This window comes from Mauremys mutica, chromosome 9 (assembly GCF_020497125.1).
Source record: "Mauremys mutica isolate MM-2020 ecotype Southern chromosome 9, ASM2049712v1, whole genome shotgun sequence".
In the NCBI taxonomy this organism is placed as follows: domain Eukaryota; kingdom Metazoa; phylum Chordata; order Testudines; family Geoemydidae; genus Mauremys; species Mauremys mutica.
The window spans coordinates 55,560,084-55,579,046 of NC_059080.1; the positions used below are offsets into that span (position 1 = coordinate 55,560,084).

Genomic DNA, 18,963 nt, shown 5'->3' on the forward strand with positions numbered 1-18,963 from the left:
ACTAAAGGTACCGCAATGGAGAACGGTGCCGAGACCACGAGCGGCGTCGGGACCTCGATCGGTGACGGTGCCGCTCTGCGGTGCCGACGCAGGGTGGCGTGAGCAAGACAGGCTCGCCAAAAGACCATATAACCCGCACCGGCGATGTCGGGGGTTAAGCAGCGCAGGCTCTGCCCTTGCCATCAACTCCCTCGCTGTGGAAATGTTCCCAGCGTGGAGGGAATAGTGAGCTCGACCACAGCTCGCGCCGGGGAGCATTCAGGTGTTGGACTCGACGGCTCTTGCGAGGCCATAGTCTACGGTGCTGATACTGTCGGTGCCGTAGCAGTCACCGGTGCCGGGCAGCCCGATGTAGTAGAGCGCTCGGGCTGCGGAGCGGGCCTGTCAGACGCCGCTGAAAAGCGAGCTCGACCACGGTCCGTACCGGTGCTGGGCGATCTGACTGAGCATAGCGCTCGGCTGCGGAGCAGGCGGCTCGGACGCAGCTTCATCACGAGCTCGACCACGGTCCGTACCGGGGAGTTCTCCAGCACCGGACTCGACGGCTCTTGCCTGGCCGGAGTTAACGGCGCGGATATTGTCGGTGCCGGCGAACCGACTGAGCGTAGCGCTCGGCTGCGGAGCAGGCGGCTTGGACGCAGCGTCTTAGCGAGCTCGACCACGGTCCGTACCGGGGAGCTTTCCAGCACCGGACTCGACGGCCCTTGCCTGGCCGGAGTTAATGGTGCGGATACTGTCGGAGCCACAGCCGACCTCGGTGCCGGGCGATCCGACAGTGCATAGTGCTCGGCTGCGGAGCAGACGGCTCAGACGCAGCGTCATAGCGAGCTCGACCACGGTCCGTATCGGGGAGCTTTCCGGCACCGGACTCGACGGCTCTTGCCTGGCCGGAGTTAATGGTGCGGATATTGTCGGTGCCGCGGCAGACATTGGTGCCGGGCGATCCGACTGAGCATAGCGCTCGGCTGCGGAGCAGGCGGCTCGGACGCAGCAAGTATATTGTGCCTCTTCCTCCTCCAGGAGAGGGAACCATGCCGAGCGGACGTCGGAGTCAGCGAGGGCCAGTGCCGGGAGGCCTTGGCGGCACCGGGGAACCGGTGCCGAGGGAGCGCTCCTTGAAGACTAACCAGCGCTCGGCGCCGAGAGCGGAGGAGCAAGAGCTGCCTCCCTCAGGAGCTGTTTGAGACGAAAGTCCCGCTCCCCTTTGTTCTAGGATCAAAGGCCCCGCGAATGCGGCACTTATCTGTCAGTTGAGAATCCTCGAGGCACTTAGGAGAGGATCTCTTGCCGGCAACGGCTTGTGGCCGGCCGAGCATTGTAAAACCCTGTGGACCCGGCATCGGACCCGGCACCGGGTGAGGGGAAGGGGATAAACCCCGAACCCCTGAAAATAAATCCTATACTACAAACAAATAAAGTTAACTACAACTATAAACTATACACTAAACGAGAGAAACTACGAGTAGCTAGGGAGGTGGAGGTCAGTTAAGCTGCGCTCCACTGTTCTAACGGCCGTCACGGGCGGAAAGAAGGAACTGAGGAGCGGATGGGTCGGCAGGGGTATATATCCTGCGCTATAGCGGCGCCACTCCAGGGGGCGCCCAGCCGACCCACCGAGTGTTGCTAGGGTAAAAGTCTTCCGAAGAGCCGTGCACGCGCAGCGCGCACACCTAACTGGAATGCATAGGAGCAATCACTCGAAGAATTAGAAGTTAATGGACCAAAACTGATGTAAGAAACTAGGCTTCATTGGCAGACAAGTAATGAGGGAATGTGCTGTTCTGCCCACGACATCTTCTGGGGTCCTCAAAAGAGAGAGAAACTTTGGTCAAGGGTGGGAGGGAAAGGGTGGTGGTGGTGATGAGGAATCAAATGGGAAAAACTCCTGGTGGAGTGCCAATAGGTCTCCGCTTCATTCCAGAGATTTTCCTTTATTTGTGAGTTTCAAGGGTGATTGTGACACCCAGACGTTGGCACACCAGCAGAGACAGCTGCAAAGACCCCAGCCTGATACATATGAGATCCTGCTCTGTATTCCCCTTCCTTTTCATCTACCACTATCTCTCTCTCTCTCAGCTTTTCACCTGATCCTGAGACCAACTGTACCACACAGCACCAGCACAATGAGATGAGCTGTCCCATCAAGCTCTGGCTGGCCTGAGGAGGATTGTTGAAGGAGAGGGAGATGACCAGCTGAATGATGTTCTGCTGCCAGGAATGTGAGCCAGGGTCCAGAGCAACAGCTGTTATGGCCTGACTGCCAGCCCAGAGCATTCGTCTGTGACTGCCTAGCCACTCTGTATCCTGAGAAAGTCAACAATAATACGTATTTCCCCACCTCTCTCTTATCCCATTTGCATCTGTTTGCTCCGTCAAAGGCAGGAAGAGTGCCAATCATTCACAACTTGGAATTCAACAGGACTAATCCTTTCCCACCAAGAGAAGGATTGCTTGACAAAAAAGACCAACATCCTCTCTCTGAAAATGGGGCTTTGATAAGTTTTTTATTACATTTGTTTTCCATACCCGTTCAATTTCAGTATCAAAATGCTTTATATCTTGTTTTGATTCTTTTTCTCTTGTTTATCCTAATCAATACATTTTCAAATTTTGGCACACATTTTCTAATGTGTTTGCCACAGAACTAAACAGGCTGAGGTCTCTGTACTCAAAATCCCAAACTGTTTAGTGTTGTACAGCAACAGGGACACATTAACACTTCTGATTTTCTGGGCACACTTATTCCATAGAAATTAACACAATAAAGGGAAGAAGGTTCTCCCAGGAGGACAGTTCCAGGGCGTGGAGCCTGGATGCCTAAAGAGCACTATGAAAGAACCCACCCACCAAAATAATCATTGTCAAACACAATCAGACACATTTTCCAACTATGAACCATAGTTGTGTGGGACGTGTAGAAGGAGGGATGGGAAGGACAGGCTATGGAAGCAGAATACATTAATATTAATAAAGAAATTAGCGGTTACTGCTATGAAAATTGGTTCAATTGAGCTGCAGAGTGCACTGGGCCACTATCATGGGAATGGCAGTAAGGGAAGGTAGAAGAGGCTGAAACTAAAAAGAGGAAAATCTTAAATTAACCAGTAATATTAAATAGCAATGGAATAATTTCCAAGGAGTCTCCAGCAACACCAGAAGCCTTCAGAAGTAAATATTACTTCAGAGTGCAAACCCTTCAGGGCAGGGATTAGCTCTTATCTAGATCTGTACAGTGTCCAACACAATGAAGCTCCTAACCCTGAATGGGAACCTTTGGGTACTAGTATAATATAAATACTGAATATTATTTAACAACAACACTTTAAAGGAATACAAGAGTTTATCTTGCATAAGCGCAAGGAGATGGACTACAGACTAACATTTCACCCAATTCTATCACTTAGGATTTTATGACAAGAAGATTTGTAAGAGTTGCAATTTTAAGCATTAGTTACATTGCAGCCCCTCTCCCTCTAGCTCTTGTTGAGGATTACCATTTGGCTGATGTGAGCTGCATTTCAATAGGCTTGTCCCTTTGTAACATCTTCACAAAAATCTGTGGTAATAATTCTCCATCAACCAAAACTGCAAACAATGAAAAAGAGGATTCAGGAAATAATTCAAATTCAGTTAATTTGTAAAATGAACATATTAGCCACTGAAGCTTTCAGCTTACCATTTACAAGAGTCATTGATACCTGGGGGTTTTCAAAGGCTAGAACTGAGAAGCATTTCAATGCTTGCATTCGAACCTGTACAAAAACATAGGATTTACATTTCACAAATATTAACCCAAAATAAGTCACACTGTGTTACACTATTTTAAGCTAACTAGGCTTTTGGAAATACTGGCTGATGAAGAAATCTAGATGTGGCTGAAAGGCTGGTGGAAGTGTCTGGGGACATGGCTTGACTCTTCTGTGATAGATCTGATACTATCTCTGCATGTTGTATTTTGCACATTTGTGAGATCCAGGGGGAAGTGATTACTAATGGGAGGGAAAAGGAGGAGCAGAAGCCATCTGCCAACACAGCGCAAACCTTGGCAAGACTTGTTGCCAATGGCATGGATGACAGAGTCAATGATACTCTCTGCATACTTGGAGGGGGAGCTTCAGAAGCATCCAAAGGAGTTAGGATAAATCTGACTAAAAGTTAATAGGACTTGTACTCCTAAATCCCTTCTGGATTTTTGAGAGCAATGCATAGCTAAATTGAATTTATCTACACTATTAAAATAAATTAAAGCTATCTAATCTGCTGTGATTATATTAGGGCTGTCGATTAATCGCAAGTAACTCATGTGATTAACTCAAAAAAATTAATTGCGATTAATCGTACTGTTAAACAATAGAATACCAATTGAAATTTATTAAATATTTGTGGATGTTTTTCTACATTTTCAAATATATTGATCTCTATTAGAACATAAAATACAAATTGTACAATGCTCACTTCATATTATTTTTTATTAAAAATCTTTGCACTGTAAAAATGATAAAAGAAACAGTATTTTTCAGTTCATCTCATACAAGTACTGTAGTGCAATCTCTTTATCGTGAAAGCGTAACTTACAAATGTAGATTTGTTTTGGTTACATAACTGCATTCAAAAATAAAACAATGTAAAACTTTAGAGCCTAAAGTCCACTCAGTTGTACTTCTTATTCAGCCAATCACTCAAACAAGTTTGGTTACAATTTGCAGGAGATAATGCTGCCCGCTTCTTGTTTACAATATCACCTGAAGTGAGAAGAAGCATTCACATGGCACTTTTTTAGCAGGCGTTGCAAGGTATTTGAGTGCCATATATGCTAAACATTTGTATGCCCCTTCATGCTTCGGCCACCATTCCAGATGATGCTGATGACACTCGTTAAAAATATGTGTTAATTAAATTTGTGACTGAACTGCTTGGGGGAGAACTGTACATCTCCTGTTCTGTTTTACCCCCATTCTGCCATATATTTCATGTTATAGCAGTCTCGGATGATGACCCAGCACATATTTGTTTTAAGAACACTTTCACTGCAGATTTGACAAAACGCAAAGAAGGTACCAATGTGAGATTTCTAAAGATAGCTACAGCACTCGACCCAAGATTTAAGAATCTGAAGTGCCTTCCAAAATCTGATCAGCATGGGGTGTGGAGCATGCTTTCAGAAGTCTTAGAAGAGCAACACTCCGATGCGGAAACTACAGAACCCGAACCACCAAAAAAGAAAAATCAGCCTTCTACTGGCAGGATCTAACTCAGCTGATGAAAATGAACATGTCAGTCCACTCTGTTTTGGATCGTTTTCGAGCAGAACCCACTATCAGCATGGATGCATGTCGTCTGGAATGGTGGTTGAAGCATGAAGGCACATATGAATCTTTAGGGTATCTGGCACATATATATCTAGCAACACTAGCTACAACAGTGCCATGCAAATGTCTGTTCTCACTTTCAGGTGACATTGTAAACAAGAAGTGGGCAGCATTATCTCCTGCAAATTGTAACCTAACTTGTATGTCTGAGCAATCGGATGAATAAGAAGTAGGACAGAGTTTATGTTATAAAGTTTTACATTGTTTTATTTCTGAATGCAATTAGTTCTACATTTGTAAGTTCAACTTTCAAGAAAAAGTGATTGCACTACAGTACTTGTATTAGATGAATTGAAAAATACTATTTCTTTCTCTCTTTCTTTTTTTTAACAGTGCAAGTATTTGAAATCAAAATAAATATAAAGTGAGCACTGTACACTTTGTATTCTGTATTGTAATTGTAATCAATATATTTGAAAATGTAGAAAACATCCAAAAATATTTAAACAAATGGTATTTATTATTAACAAGGCGATTAATCGCAATTAATTTTTTTAATCGCTTGAGAGCCCTGGATTATATATCATTACTGTTATCTGCTCTTCTGCCATTGCTATTATACAATGACATTAAACACAATATTATGGAAGTGTATACTGGGTGCGTTTTCATGTTGCTTTTGGTATTTGCTTTTGCTACTCTACCTATAAAGATACCACATGATATAAGATAGTCTTTTGAATATAGCAAAATAAAATTGATTATTGCTATTCAATCAACCTTGGCCTCCCACCTGCGAGAGAAGACATTGGTGGGGTGGAGAGGGGAAGATCAAGAACTCAGTTTTGGCCATGGTGAATTTAAATAGGAGATCATGAGGAGACCAAGATGCTGGTTTAGACATAGGGAGCTGGGTCTGCAGTTGGGAGAGATTTGTGAGCCATTCATCAGATTATCTGATGCTAGAGAACAGAGAAAGAAAAGACAGGGGCCTTTGGGAGAGTTGAAGTTAGGGGTGGTGAATCAAACAGACCACTGAAAATACAATTAGAAGAGTCAATAGAGAGCCAGGACTGGACAGAGAGTATCAAAAGCAAGGAGGACAAGAAGAGAAGCATGGGTAATAGGTCAGAGATAGCATCATGGTATGCTGAAACTCGCCACTGGATCAGGAGTGGAGTGATGACAGACACAGGGAATCAATCCCCAAATAGGGTCTAATCTGATGTCAAATGGACCACTTTCAGAAGTTGGACACTTCCTGACTTTGGTGGAGGAATCAAGTTCCTCCTTATTCATGGAGAGAATAGATGCTGGGGGTGTTGTTTGCCAAGAAGCACCCAGACTTGTCCTCGAAACAAGGAAGGAAAGTGTGCCATGCCAGTCAAATTATTTTTGCCCGTCTCACATAGGACAACTGACTTTCAAACCTGTAGGAATCAGTCTGCAATAAATAAGTTGTTGCAGAGTGGAGCCCACAATGGCTCCTTGTGAACTCAAGGGGCTGAGTGACAATGAATGCTGATTTTCCTGTGGTTGATCCTGAGCCCAAGGAACCGAAAACATTTACACACATGATCCAAATTATACTTCACCCCTTGTGGAAAGAGCTCTTTTGGCTAATCACATAGATAAGCCAGCCTTGCAAAAATCACACATGAACAGGGGCAGTTTTTTGTTGTTTTTGTTTTGTTTTTTAATTTAAACACAGAAGAACCATTTGTGTTCTCCTTATCAGGGTAAAGTAAAAATAAGTAAATAAGTTTGTGTGTCAGGGCTGTTAAATTTTCATTACAATGAAACCCTTGAGTCTTGCGGTTGCTAAAAGACCAAAGAGTAGAACCAAGTACAAGTAATGGGGACTGCACATAGTTAGACAGCCAAGATGGGTGAGGTAATAGCTTTTATTGGACTAACTTCTTTGGTCCAATAAAAGATATTACATCACCCACCTTGTGTCTTTAATATCCTGGGACCGACATGGCTACAACTATGCTGCATACATAGACAGTCTGAGTGAAACATGAAATTAAGTGTCTTTGAGGTTGAGAGCCCCCAAAAAATCCCGCTGATTTACACCCACCATATGGGATCAGAATGGTTGGATATAATTATTCTACCTTAAATCAAGGATGGGGCAAAACACTCCTTTTTTCTTGGCAATAAGGATATAATGGGAAGAGAGCCCCTTATCCAAAAGCTGCTAAAGAAACGTTGTTTCCAAATAAAGGATGAGGCTCTCTGCATTTTCTCATGAGAAGGCTTCCTGAAAAGGGCTGGGCAAGGAGGTTAGGGGAAGCAGCTTGGAGTAGGATATCCTTTCTGGATGACTTCTAGGACCCATCTCTGTTTGAAGCAATTCCCCTTAATAATACCAAGTAAAAAGGAGCAAGTCAGTTACTATGGGGGAAAAGGGAAGGGTAAAGTATCTATGAGGAAAGGTTCATGGTTCCTGACAGCCCCATCAAAATGTTTTCTGGCAAACCGTGCCAGTGAAGAAGCAGCACTGAACTCACTACAACTTTCTGCTACAATGTTTTTTCTCTGCTGGTTTGATAGGACTGTTTCAGATCAAGTCCCTAGAATTACTTTTGTGTGTGTAGATGAAACAACTCTTTCAGATATCTCATGCAGGTAGAATTTGTAATATGTGAAACATCCATAAAGCATGAATTTTATTAACAGAAATATTCTATATCAATGGTCATTATATATCAATGGTCATTATTGACCCTAGACACAGGAAACACAAGCTATTTCTATGTTTTACGTAAAGAGGAGATTCCAAGCTGAGAAATTAATTGCCAAATCTCAGGTTACCAGCAAACTTGCTCTTTTTATCCTGCTTGAGAAGTTATTCCATATTTCTGTTAAAGTTATTTTATTAAATATAAATACACTAGTGGTTTTAAAGAACTGCTTCATATTAATAGTACTAAGAAAAGTATAATTGTACCATGTAGATCTATCTAGGTCAATTTAAAAGCAGAGACGATTTTAACGTGTTCTAGACACAATAATAATAGGAGATATGCTCATCTCCTAGAACTGGAAGGGACCTTGAAAGGTCATCAAGTCTAGCCAGCTGCCTTCACTAGCAGGACCAAGTACTGATTTTTGCCCCAGATCTCTAAGTGGCCCCCTCAAGGATTGAACTCACAACCCTTGGTTTAGCAAGCCAATGCTCAAACCACTGAGCTATCCCACCTGAACATCTTCTGTGTGAAAGTCTCAGAACTTAAAGGGAAAGTTCTGTTGCTAAGTAACCATAATCACAGGACCGTCTATAGAGTTAAATATATGCATAAACACAATAAAAGGGACATGCTCTTATCTGAAATAAATATTGATTAAATCACTTGTTCAGTTTTCATTAATGTTGAGCACGATAACATTTATATAAAAATAGGGCTGTCGATTAATCGCAGTTAACTCACACGATTAACAAAAAAAATCATGATTAATTGTAATTTTAATCACACTATCAGAGGGGTAGCCATGTTAGTCTGCATCTGTAAAAGCAGCAAAGAGTCTTGTGGCACCTTATAGACTAACAGACGTTTGGGAGCATGAGCTTTCGTGGGTGAATACCCACTTCGTCGGATGCATGTAGTGGAAATGTCCAGGGGCAGGTATATATAAGCAAGCAAGAAGCAGGCTAGAGATAAGGAGGTTAGTTCAATCAGGGAGGATGAGGCCCTCTTCTAGCAGCTGAGGTGTGAAAACCAAGAGAGGAGAAACTGGTTTTGTAGTTGGCAAGCCATTCACAGTCTTTGTTTAATCCTGAGCTGATGGTGTCAAATTTGCAGATGAACTGAAGCTCAGCACTTTCTCTTTGAAGTCTGGTCCTGAAGTTTTTTTGCTGCAGGATGGCCCCCTTAAGATCTGCTATTGTGTGGCCAGGGAGGTTGAAGTGTTCTCCTACAGGTTTTTGTATACTGCCATTCCTAATATCTGATTTGTATCCATTTATCCTTTTCCGTAGAGACTGTCCAGTTTGGCCGATGTACATAGCAGAGGGGCATTGCTGGTATATGATGGCGTATATTACATTGGTGGACGTGCAGGTGAATGAGCCGGTGATGGTGTGGCTGATCTGGTTAGGTCCTGTGATGGTGTTGCTAGTGTAGATATGTGGGCAGAGTTGGCATCGAGGTTTGTTGCATGGATTGGTTCTTGAGCTAGAGTTACTACGGTGCAGTGTGCAGTTACTGGTGAGAATATGCTTCAGGTTGGCAGGTTGTCTGTGGGCGAGGACTGGCCTGCCACCCAAGGCCTGTGAAAGTGTGGGATCATTGTCCAGGATGGGTTGTAGATCCCTGATGATGCGTTGGAGGGGTTTTAGCTGGGGACTGTATGTGATCGCCACTGGAGTCCTGTTGGTTTCTTTCTTGGGTTTGACTTGCAGTAGGAGGCTTCTGGGTACACGTCTGGCTCTGTTGATCTGTTTCCTTATTTCCTCGTGCGGGTATTGTAGTTTTGAGAATGCTTGATGGAGATTTTGTAGGTGTTGGTCTCTGTCTGAGGGGTTAGAGCAGATACAGTTGTACCTCAGTGCTTGGCTGTAGACAAGGGATCGTGTGGTGTGCCCGGGATGGACGCTGGAGGCATGAAGGTAGGCATAGCGGTTGGTAGGTTTTCAGTATATGGTGGTGTTAATGTGACCATCACTTATTTGCACCGTGGTGTCTAGGAAGTGGACCTCCTGTGTAGATTGGTCCAGGCTGAGGTTGATGGTGGGGTGGAAGCTGTTGAAATCGTGGTGGAATTTTTCCAGAGTCTCCTTCCCATGGGTCCAGATGATGAAGATGTCATCAATGTAGCGTAGGTAGAGAAGGGGCGTGAGTGGACGAGAGCTGAGGAAGCGTTGTTTCAGGTCGGCCATAAAAATGTTGGCATATTGTGGGGCCATGCGGGTGCCCATAGCGGTGCCACTGATCTGGAGATATATATTGTCATCAAATTTGAAATAGTTGTATCTTCACACACAACTATTTCAAATTTGATGACAATATATATCTCCAGATCAGTGGCACTGCTATGGGCATGTTCAGGATTAAACAAAGACTGTGAATGGCTTGCCAACTACAAAACGTGTTTCTCCTCTCTTGGTTTTCACACCTCAGCTGCTAGAAGAGGGCCTCATCCTCCCTGATTGAGCTAACCTCATTATCTCTAGCCTGCTTCTTGCTTGCTCATATACATACCTGCTCCTGGAAATTTCCACTACATGCATCCGACGAAGTGGGTATTCACCCACGAAAGCTCATGCTCCCAAACGTCTGTTAGTCTATAAGGTGCCACAAGACTCTTTGCTGCTTTTAATCACACTGTTAAACAATAGAATACCAATTGAAATTTATTAAATATTTTTGATGTTTTTCTACATTTTCAAATATATTGATTTCAGTTACAACACAGAATACAAAGTGTACAGTACTTGCTTTATATTATTTTTACTGAAAATATTTGCACTGTAAAAATGATAAACAAAAGAAACAGTATTTTTCAATTCACCTCATACAAGTACTGCAGTGCAATCTCTATCATGAAAGCATAACTTACAAATGTAGATTTCTTTTGTTACATAACTGCATTAAAAAATAAAACAATGTAAAACTTTGGAGCCTAACGTCCACTCAGTCCTAGTTCTTGTTCAACCAATTGCTAAGAAAAACAAGTTTGTTTACATTTACAGGAGATAATGCTGCCACTCTCCTGAAAGTGAGAACAGACATTTGCATGGCACTTTTGTAGCTAGCGCTGCAAGGTATTTATGTGCCAGATATACTAAACATTCGTATGCACTCGACCCAAGATCTAAGAATCTGAAGTGTCTTCCAAAATCTGATCAGCATGGGGAGTGGAGCATGCTTTCAGAAGTCTGAAAAGAGCAACACACCGATGCAGTAACTACAGAAGACGAACCACCAAAAAAGAAAATCAATCTTCTGCTGGTGGCATCTGACTCAGATGATGAAAATGAACATGCGTTGGCCTGCATTGCTTTGGATTGTTATCAAGCAGAACCCATCATCAGCATGGACGCATGGCATCTGGAATGGTGGTTGAAGCATGAAGGCACATATCTTTAGAGCATCTGGCACATAAATATCTTGCAACGCTGACTACAACAGTGCCATGCAAACATCTGTTCTCACTTTCAGGTGACATTGTAAACAAGAAGTGGGCAGCATTATCTCCTGCAAATGTAAACAAACTTGTTTGTCTGAGCGATTGGCTGAATAAGGAGGAGGACTGAGTGGACTTGTAGGGTCTAAAGTTTTACACTGTTTTATTTTTGAATGCAGTTTTTTTTGTACATAATTCTACATTTGTAAGTTCAACTTTCATGATAAAGTGATTGCACTACAGTACTTGTATTAGGTGAACTGAAAAATACTATTTTTTTTTTACAGTGCAAGTATTTGAAATCAAAATAAATATAAAGTGAGCACTGTACACTTTGTATTCTGTGTTGTAATTGAAATCAATGTATTTGAAAATGTGGAAAACGTCCAAAAATATTTATATAAATAGTATTATATTATTGTTTAACAGCACGATTAATCGTGTGATTAATCGTGATTAATTTTGTAATCGCTTGACAGCCCTAATAAAAAACCAAGATTAAATATTGAATTTATAAAATGGAGAGTCAATGTGAAGTGAACATCTGAAAACTAAACCCAGGCAAAATGTATAATAATTAACTGAACCACCATGAAAACTTCATTGCAAGAAAATAAAAATGACCCAGGTATTGAGTGAACTAAGAAAGAACAAAAGGATAAACTTCATATCAGTACCTGGTTAAAGATACATTCCATATGGAAAATACTAACCTATATAAAAAGGACATTAAAAATAGAACAAAACACTCAATTTAGGGAATACTAAAATCAATGTTGCCCAAGGAAACTTAATTTTGCCCATTGTGGGTATATATCATCATATAGTCTCATTACATGATCATGTGTTATTTTTCCACAGCACGGATGGTGAAATAAAGCAACGGCACAGTATTTTTTTAATCCTCAATATTCAGAATAGGGCCTCCATACCTCATTTACTGTACACCATCCTGCACTGAATACATAATTATAAATAACTTTATGGGCTTCCCTATTGCACTCATGATTATAGCTTTTGCACCTCAAACATTAATTTATCTTTACAATAACCCTGTGAATTAGATAAACTTTAGCCACATTGTACAGATGGGAATTGAGACAGAGTAATTAGAGCCAAAATTTGCAGAAGAGACAACTAATTGTGATATTTCAGTGTTTGGAGGCCCAACTAGGGACACCTAAAGTCTCATATTTCAGGTATGCTGAGCACTCACAGCTCCCATTAACTTCAAATGGAGTAGTGAGTGCTCAGCTCTTCTGAAAACCAAGCCCTAAGGCCAGAATTTTCAGAACACCCATGGCTTGGGTCAGATTTTCCAAAAAGCTCAGCAGTCAATGTGCAAGAAGTCGTAGTATGTGATGATGTAATTAAAACAGTTGAAGGCAAAAACCCATTAACTCAGATAAACGCTGCAGACTTGATAGTATTTCTTGGAGTTTTGGAAATATATTTTGAAGTTGTCCAGACATGATGAAACACTGATAAAAAAACGTTCCTGTACAATCATAAAAACGCCCTCACACTCTCTGTATACAAATATAGCTAAATATATATTTTTTAAAAAGAAAACTTATGCTTACTCTGAGTTAAGTGATAAAGCACAGACCTTTGGATATTCAGAGAACTTTCTACAGTTTTGACTGGACTTTCTCTGCCATGGCCTGATTGGCTGTTTGTGAGGGAAGGAGAGAGAAGGTTGGAGCACTCTCTTCCCCTCAATTTCACTCCACACCAGCCTCTCTTAGACTCTTTTCCCCTGCTTTATTCCCCTCGCCCTCAACTCTTCACTTCTCTTTCCATTTAGCTGATTCCGCTCCTAAGTAAACCCACCAAAAAACATGGAACTAACATGACATTTGCTGCCATCACATTTGCTCACTCTGCTTCTATGTTCTACTCCGTCACCCATCCTGTGTCTGTCAGCTCTATTTAGATTGTCAGCTGTTTGGGAAAGGGCTCAATTATACAGCACCAGTACAATGGGGCCCACGCAGGCCCTTAGACACTACCATAACAAATATGATTAACAAAATGAAAATAAAAACAAACTGCTAAGTCTGATTTGAACATCTGGTTTATTGGGGCTAGGGAAACTGTTGCTGAATGTTAATAGTTCCTAAAAAAGCTACTTTTTTTTTTAAAGGACCTATAATACTCTCCAAAATTTGGAAGAAAGCAATTAATCAACTGGTAACAAAACAGAGTCCTGTTTAGTATCTAGCTGCGCTCCCCACCCTAACAGAGAGGCATCCGTCATTATGACGACTGTTGGGGAGGGATACACAAATGGAACTCCTGTGCACATGCTGTGATAATCTTTCCACCAGTTGAGGTATTGTTGTACAGAGGTGGGAATGGAAAGCAGTGTATTTAAACTGTGTCTGCTTGGTGACTTAAACCGTTCTGAGCCACCCTTGAAGGCAGCACCTTCGAAACCTTGCATATTCTGTAACAAAGGTGGTGGCTGCCATGTGCCCCAGCAACTAAAGACAGTTCTTGATCATAGTTTGGGGGCTGAGCTGAATTGTGCTGGCTATGTTGGAAAGGGCCACCAACCTTTGCAAAAGAAGGTAGGCTCTTGCTGTTATTGAATCAAGGTTTCCCTCCATGAATTCTAAGCCTTGGACAGAGGTCAAAGTGGATTTTTGAATGTCCAATTGCAGGACCAATTCAAGGAAGAGACCTATGGCGGTGGAGGTTGCTCAAGATGTCAGTTCCAGGAAGCAGCCCTTCAGCAGACAATCAGACATGTAAGGGAATACTAAGATACCTTTCCTGTGGAGCAGACCAAAGGGGAGCACTCAGTATTGAAAGTGGTCGTGGCAGACAGTGAAACATAGGAATCATTTGTGGTATGGGTGGATAGCAATATGGAAACACGCGTCTTGAAGGCTGAGGACTGATAACCAATCCCCTTGCTCTACTGACAGAGTTATTGCTGCAAGTGTCACCATTTGGCATTTCAGTGTCTTCACATAGTTACTGAGTATGGTCTCCAATTGCCACTCTTTTTTGGTACCAGAAGGTACCTTGAATAAAATCCCTTCCCTTTGTGCTGCATGAGGACTGATTCTATGGCTCCCAAATGTAAGAGTGTCTATTTCTTGACAAAGCAAGCTTTCGTGAGGAGGTACCTGAAAAGGGATGGGGAAGGGGTGTTTGTGGAAGTGTAGTAAAGTGGATGGTGTATCCTTTGGAGATGACGTCCAAAACCTATTTGTCCATAGTGATCAAATCCCAGGAGCACCTGAAGTGGTGAAGCTGGTCAACAAAAGAAATAGGGTGGTGAATTGCTGCAGCTCAAGAGGATGGCAATTCGAGCCCGTGACCAACCCGTCAAAATTGCTGCTTGGACATGGACAGCTTCTTTCTATAGAACCTCTGTCTCTTTTGGTGAGATTCATACAATTTCTCTTGGCCTGGGTCAGAAACCAGGCATAGAGAGCTCTCCATCATGAGGAGACGAAACTTTATCTGTTTTTTCTAGCTCTTGATTTCAGTGCCAAAGAAAAAGTTGCACTTCTGGGCAACATGCGATTCCCCAAGGCAACGGATGCAGCAGGACTGCCCGTAGCTGATAGAGATTGCCTCCTAACATGACAGACAGCAGTTGAAGCTGAGACAACTGGGCATAACCTCCCAGTAAAAGAAAAAATTACCAACTAGCTAATATCTACCTAAATATAAAGAAAATATTTTTTAAAGAAAAGATAAGAAGCTATATTACTACTAACTACAGAAAAGAACACTAATACTATTAGTGACTATTAATGAAAGAAGCAGAAAGCTGAGGAAATCTCAATGGGACAACTGCCAGAGTTCCGTCTCAGGCTGAAGCGACTGAGAAGGAACTGAGGGTGGTTCGCCTGTACAATAGCATGGGGTACTGATTGACACACATGCAGGGGCTGAACAGACATTGCTATGAGAAATCTCCGATCAAAGGCACAGGGGGTGCTAGCATAGAATGAAGCAATAATGGGGACACTACTCAAAGAAGAACTCTCTATTTTTGGAAAAACATGTCTGTGTAAATCAGAGGTCCCTAAAGTGAGGGACGTGCCCCCCTCAGGGGGTGTGGAGAACCATCCAGGGAAGCACGGTGGGGCCCAGGCCAACCTCCACAGGGGCGGGAAGGGAGTGCCACCAGACCCCTCCCTGCCCCAGCTCTGCTCCAGTCCTGCCCCCAGACGCATCCCTGGCTCCCAGTCCCGACCCAGCTATGTCCCTGCACCTGGCCCTGGCCCCATCCCCAGATGTGGCTCCATTCCTGGCCCAGGGCCGAGGGTGGGGGCAAGGCTGGGAGCAGAGTCGCACCTGGCTGCAGGCCCCGCTGCCAGTCCCCACTGCTGACCAGGAGTCCCTGCCCGGGCTCCACTCCCGTCCCCAGCCTCATTCCCGACTGCGGCCCCAGCCTCGGCCCCCTTACGCCTGTCCACATCCATACCCCCCACCGAGCTGTGGCCCCACTCCTGGCCCCGGCTCTGGGCACAGACAGGGGAAGGGGGGGGGGGCACGACCCTCAAAAGTTTGGGAACCGCTGGTGTAAATGCACCCAGATAACATGATGATTATTTGTACAGTATTGCAGTAATTCCTGGAGCCCACCGCCCTGATTGTACTAGACACTGTAGAAACAGTGACGAAGACTGTCACCTTGTACACTGAAATACAATAAATAATAAGCAATAGTTGCTACTAGGATAGGATATGGGGAAAATATTGGCAAGTCAATTAACTAGTTAAGGCATAATCTCACCACTGCCTTGGAAAGAATTTAGGCTAATCACAGACCCCGCGTGAGCCCCTACAGTAGATACAGGCAGACTGGCTGTTTGTACTGGAGAGTCCTGTGGCACCTTATAGACTAACAGACGTATTGGAGCATGAGCTTTCATGGGTGAATACACACTTCGTCGGATGCATGTAGTGGAAATTTCCAGGGGCAGGTATATATATGCAAGCAAGCAGGCTAGAGATAATGAGGTTAGTTCAATCAGGGAGGATGAAGCCCTCTTCTAGCAGTTGAGGCGTGAAAACCAAGGGAGGAGAAACTGCTTTTGTAGTTGGCTAGCCATTTACAGTCTTTGTTTAATCCTGAGCTGATGGTGTCAAATTTGCAGATGAACTTCATATATACCTACCTCTGGAAATTTCCACTACATGCATCCAATGAAGTGGGTATTAACCCACGAAAGCTCATGCTCCAATACGTCTGTTAGTCTATAAGGTGCCACAGGACTCTTTGCTGCTTTTACAGATCCAGACTAACACGGCTACCCCTCTGATGTTTGTACTGGAACCATAAACAAATAAAAACCTCACTATGAGGTTTTTTGCACTTACTGTTGGGGACCTAAGGATCCAGATACCTCTAATTCTGAGAGGTCTAACAGCTGGCTTTTGGAAGTAGAGAAAATAGGTCAGTTTTCTAAATGTTGTTTTTCCTCTTCCTCTCATTAATTCTGCTGAAGATGAAGAAGCCTGGATGGCAGTACTAAAATAACAAAATGCCTACCACATTCTCCCCAAAAGAGTTACCACTTAGATAACACAGGTCTGAGATTTCCCACTTTTAGTGAAGTCCTGAGAAATTCCACCAGGTGCGCCCACAAGACCCACCATGAAATAGCCACTCTCTCATTGTCACTTCACAGGCACTAAAGGCCACCCTTACCTGATACCACGCTCCAGCCCATAATCATGAAGAGAAAATGTGAATCATCATCTTCTTCCATAGTGCAAATCATATTTTGCTGAATTGTTTGCAATGCCAGACTGGTCTCAATGCATAAAGTCAGCATCTTGGAGCAATGAACTTATCCTTGACCACAGCAGCTTCCACTACTATAGACGATCCATGAGGCAGGCTGGGAGGAATAGTGAGCAGCAGAACTTTGTTGCATTAAACATATGAGACCCACCATACCGTAAGTAACCAGGACAGAATAAGATGTTTCCATAGCTATTTCATCACTCATTCCAGGTGAGGATGGAGGGAACTGCTCCTGAATCCAAAAGGGCCTAAAAACTCCATAATATCAGCCCTGAAGTCACTTGCCATTTCTAGAGTAAAGGGGACAACCTCAGACATCCTCTTCAGAAAAGGATGCCTTATTCTTCAGAGGAAGGTATTTCTCTTAACCTTCCTTTGATGAGTTGAGTAGAAACTGTGGAAATATTCCTTTATGTCTGTCAGCCAAGAGGAGAATCTGGCAAGACATCCTCACAGTTCTCTTAAAAATGCAGCCAAAACCATAGCTTTGGGAAAAGATGCGAGAGGAATGCCTTGACACACAAGGAGCCTGAGACTGAGTTGGGAGAACTGGCACAAAGAATGCCAACTTCATTGGTGCATTCACCAGCATCAAATGCATCATGATACATCACTGTTAAAGGCACAAACATCAATGGTATTGACACATTCATGGGACTCAGAGCTGCAAGCAGGTTCAGCACCTGGAAAACAACATTGCTCTTGGAAACAGTGCCTGATGGCCAGTGCCAGGTTTACAATAGCGCCAGTGGCTCCATGGAGCCGAGCCCATGCTCAGAAGGGGCCCCAGCCTACTCCACTTGCACTGTGCCTTGAGACCCTGCTCCTCCCCCCACCCACCACTTGCTTCTCGGCCTGCCTGCCGGCTGGCCAAGACTTCCTTTACATCCCCTGGCAGGACCCCAGTGCACCTCTGGCTCCAGGCCTGTGGGGCCCCGCCTGTCTCCCCAGAGCTGAGCCACCAGAGACTGGTGCAGAAATCTGGTCAGTCTTATCCTGGGTGGGGAGGAGGGGGCGTGGACAATGTGGGGGGCTTGGCTGGGCCCTTACATCAAGTGCATCTTCAGGGAGTCCGACCGAGGCAGGCCTTGGCCTGGCTTATCACACCACTCTTGAAGGGACAGAGCAATTCCTGGGACCAGCCCTGGCTGCACTGCCAGCTCAGCCCAGCAGACACAGTCACTTCTCAGCAGGGCCGGTGAGTGCAGTCGGGAAGCAGGGCATGGGGGAGTGGGTCTCTGGGGTGGTGGTGGTATTCTGGGCTGTGAAGGGGAAAGGAAGATGTGTGTGTTGGGGCACTAGAGAGTAGGGGTTCTGTTGGGGGTGTTGGGCAATTGTGGTGGGGCTGTGGGCAAGGGTGGTGTTGTGCAGGGTGCTGTGCACTTCTGGGGGGGCACTGGGCATAGTGGGTCTGGGGGGCCTCTGATCATAGGGAGTCGGGGGGGGTGTTGGGCAGGGAGCTCTGTGGCATGGCATGGGCTAGCCCCCCGAGGGGAAGGGGTATGCTGGCATCACAGGGCCACTGTGCATCTGTCAACTGGTGGTTTGTAAATAGTGCCCTCGCACTGAACGGGGCCACCCCTGCCATGCCATCCCCCTGGCTGGCCCCTCTGTCTGGCGACTGACCTCCCCGCGCCATACTCCATTGCCTCAATGGGGCTCCACAAATATGTTTGGTGCCAGACCCACAAAAGGTTAATCCTGCCCTGCTGATAGCTATATGATCATAGCTAGTGCGTCTAT

At 44.2% G+C, this 18,963-nt stretch overlaps 1 protein-coding gene across 6 annotated transcripts in view; it reads right to left on the reverse strand.

Moving 5' to 3' along the window:
* The window catches only part of ARMC8 (armadillo repeat containing 8), a 227,790-nt gene that overhangs the window by 88,907 nt on the left and 119,920 nt on the right, over positions 1–18,963 (reverse strand). For all 6 annotated transcript variants that reach the window (XM_045029371.1, XM_045029370.1, XM_045029367.1 and 3 more), the window contains 2 exons: positions 3,677–3,752; positions 3,495–3,585 (listed from right to left, as the gene is read on the reverse strand). In XM_045029371.1, coding sequence (XP_044885306.1) covers positions 3,495–3,585; positions 3,677–3,752 — 167 coding nt within the window. The remainder of the gene's footprint in view (positions 1–3,494; positions 3,586–3,676; positions 3,753–18,963) is intronic.